The sequence below is a fragment of the Notothenia coriiceps genome, unplaced genomic scaffold (assembly GCF_000735185.1).
Source record: "Notothenia coriiceps isolate Sejong01 unplaced genomic scaffold, NC01 NC01_scaffold00014955, whole genome shotgun sequence".
Lineage (NCBI taxonomy): Eukaryota > Metazoa > Chordata > Actinopteri > Perciformes > Nototheniidae > Notothenia > Notothenia coriiceps.
In genome coordinates this window covers 1-3519 of record NW_011347656.1, presented here as the reverse complement: position 1 = coordinate 3519, position 3519 = coordinate 1, and the positions used below count along the sequence as shown (strand labels likewise).

Below are 3519 nucleotides of genomic sequence, written 5' to 3'. Positions count from 1 at the left end.
TTAGGCTAGGTTTCTTTTTCAGGAATAAGTCCTGTTTCTCACTTGAGGCCAGGAAAAGGCTAGTCACTGTGACTTTTTTACCTGTGCTGGACTATGGTGATCTGATGTATATGAATGCACCGGCCAACTACCTGAGCAAACTAGATGCTGCGTATCATAGTGCTCTGAGATTTGTCACAAATTGTAAAGCACTTACTCATCACTGTACACTGTATACCAAGGCCAGGTTTACCATCACTCACTGTACGGAGGCTCAGTCACTGGTACACTTTTATCTATAAAGCTATGTTGGGCAAACTCCCGTATTATATCTGTTCATTGATAAAGCAGAAGTTGCAAGCAGCTATTGTCTGCGATCGCAGGATATAGTCTTGTTAGATGTGCCAAGAGTAAGGACTGTCTTAGGGAAGTCAGCTTTTATGTGCGCAGCTCCACTTGCTTGGAACAGTCTACAGGCAAAATTGAAATTGAGCATTTTTATTTCTCTGAATGTATTTAAGGCACGTCTAAATGAAATGCTTTCTGACACTCTGGGTATTTGTAAATGTTGAATATGTAAATATGATATCCTCTGTTGTTTTTTTGTTTGTTGTTTTTATGTTTTCATGTGGAACTAAATGATGCAGATCTCCCTTGTAAATGAGATCGATGATCTCAAGGGACCAATCTGTCTAAATAAAGGTCTGAAATGAAATGAAATGAAATCACCAGAGACTAGTGCTCACTTCAAATCATTTTCACAAATAAGTAAGGGGTATGATTCCAATGATATTNTTTCAAGCACTTTGTGAATTATATTTCTGTGAAAGGTGCTATACGAAATAGTTCGTAATAAAGGAATTGTTTACTGAAACAATATAATAAATAATATGTTTATTTCGTATAGCACCTTTCACAGAAATATAATTCACAAAGTGCTTGAAATTAAGACCACATAAAATACAATAACAACACAAGGCAGACATTAAGGTTAACATAAAAACAAAAAACAGACATATGCTCCAAAAAGACCCACGTCGGTGTTGAAATGATAAATGTCATCATGCTGTAATAAGCTGTAAAATGTTCTGCATGAGTTTCAAACCCTTCGGCGAAATAGAGAAGTGTTTAAGTTAATCTATAGTATATGTTTGTCGCTGACTTCTCCTTTGTAGTCTGGAACAAATGTAGTTCCTGCCCCGTAAACATGACCGTAGTTGCACCTGATTAAGCAATGTTTAAACGGATTGACACGGCAGCTTACAGGATATTACATAGATTCCTCAACAAAGTCAGTCTCATAGAGAGGAATGTTGGCTTGTTGTTGATTTTCCTAGTTTGAAACCACTGTTGCAATCTCCACTTTAAAAGGGAGTCTGAGTTAAGGACAATACAGACGCTCAGCGATGAATATCCCAATGCATAGTGGAGAAAGACCCCATCTGGAAAGCTAGGACTAATGGCTAAATTCCCAGAGGGCACGATGGGTGTTGTAATTGAAGCATAACTCATGTTTGAGTCAGAAGTGACAGTGTTAATAGTTATAATAGATCACACCCTATGCTTCGTGTGCAGCCTGGCAGGGATCCTTTTGACATTTAAATAATGAAGCGTGTTCACAGCATGAGCCGCACACACAGCTGATCACTCCTGTACACAATGTATTTCTACTATAACACACTACTTTGCTTTTCTCGAAAGAACACGTATGTTTTTATGTTCTCCATTCAATCCAACACAAATATGACGACATTAACGCTGGGGATTCATTTGAAACTTCCTATGTGGTTCATTTCAGTGGCTTGGGATCCCTTTCTTCTGCAGGGTGTGTCTACCCAAGTGCATGAAGGAACATTTGGACAAAGATGGAGGCCTGGCCAACCGTGGCCTGGGTCCTGCTGATGACCAACATTGCTGATTGGCTGAAAACTGTCCAATGCCGGGACTTCACCATGACAGACATCATCCAGCTGCATCCCTCGAGTAAGAGCATATTTTAATATATACATGACACATATTAGGGGCGCTGGAAGTCATTCTATAAACTGCCCCAATGCTAACATGCTGCATGGCATTGGTGTTTTGTACTTTGAATAATGTGTATTCAAGATATTAAAACAATGTACACACATCAGGTTTCCCCCCCTCTTGGTTTGCATTGGAATACTTGGAGATATTATTTTATGAAATAATCCAAAAGCCATTTAAAAAACAACAACAATTGTGTTATTGTCAAGGGAACTAGATTGATGCTAACGTTTGGGGAATGACTTCAATCCATCCCTTCTTTTCAACGTTATTTAATAAATGTTTTCTTTATTATTGGCCCTACTTGTTTGTTTGTTTGTTTGTTTGTTCACAGCATGTAACACACACAGTCGGTGTTAACGACTGATTAGCGGAGCGATGCTTTCTCCCCCTTGCTTCTTGATTCTTTTAATCTAACTCACAGATTCCTGGTGATTGTGCAATGAAAGAAATCAGTTTTTATCTTGATTTGTTTTACAACTTAAAATGTAAAACACAACGGATGAAAGCAGCATCATCAATGACCCAAAAAAGCACGATTGGGGGTGTTTGTACGATTTTGGAAGTTGTTTCCTTAATGATTGTTTGACTGTAACACACAAAGCATTCCTTTCTGATTTTCTTTGTTTGGGTCACTTGAAAGGCGCTATACAAATGTAATCTATTATTATTATTATTATTATTATTATTATTTAGTTCTCTTTCCTTGTATGTTTGTATGTTTTCCAGCACATTTCAACATCACAAACTATTATCTGTCCTCCACAGCCACCCCTCATCCTGGCAGCTTCAAGTGTTTCACGTGTGAAGACGCGGCAGATAACTACGAGTGTAATCGCTGGGCGCCGGATGTTTACTGTCCAAAAGGTACATCAGTGTCTCCCTGTTTGCATCTAGACTGAGTTAATGTACTTCCCAAACGACTATGTCTGCTGGTTCAATAATCCAGATATTAAAAAGTGTGGCATGTCTTCCAGACGCCAGATACTGTCACACGCTGCACATGATGGACAACCATGGAGACAGTGTGTCTGTGACCAAGCGTTGTGTGAGCCTGACGGATTGTCAGTTCACCGGCTGTGCTGACGTCACTGATAACGGCTACCAGGTACGTTTACCTGCTCTAAAGGTCCATTATACTGTTTTCATTACTTTATTCCAGGTCTCAGATATATACAAACATGTCTCTGAAGTGTTTGGTTCGAAACACCAAACAGATCATTGCAGCATTACCCATAATCCCCTCTGTTTCAGCCCTGTTTCCAAAGTGCTGATTCTCTGTCTGTTACTTTAGATGAAAATAAGGAGCCCCTCCCCACGCCCCTCTGAGAGAGATTTGGTTACAAAGAACTCAATGGTGCTCTAGAGGAGATTCAGGTGATAAGGGGGGGGGGGTTACCTTGGTTGCTGATTGGCGACACAAGACAAAACATCGTTATGACATCATAAAGTGGCCAAAATCTGATCAGCTCATTTTCAGACAGGTTTTTATAGAAATGGATCAAAAAGAGA

At 39.5% G+C, this 3519-nt stretch overlaps 1 protein-coding gene across 1 annotated transcript; it reads left to right on the top strand.

The window, feature by feature from the left end:
• Positions 1-1805: 1805 nt before the first annotated feature.
• lypd6 (LY6/PLAUR domain containing 6) lies at positions 1806-3136 on the top strand (the record flags this gene model as incomplete). Its single annotated transcript, XM_010774929.1, has 3 exons — positions 1806-1962; positions 2776-2874; positions 2985-3136. Coding segments are annotated over exons 1-3 (369 nt in total), but the record flags the coding sequence as incomplete, so codon positions are not given.
• Between the last annotated feature and the right edge of the window lie 383 nt (positions 3137-3519).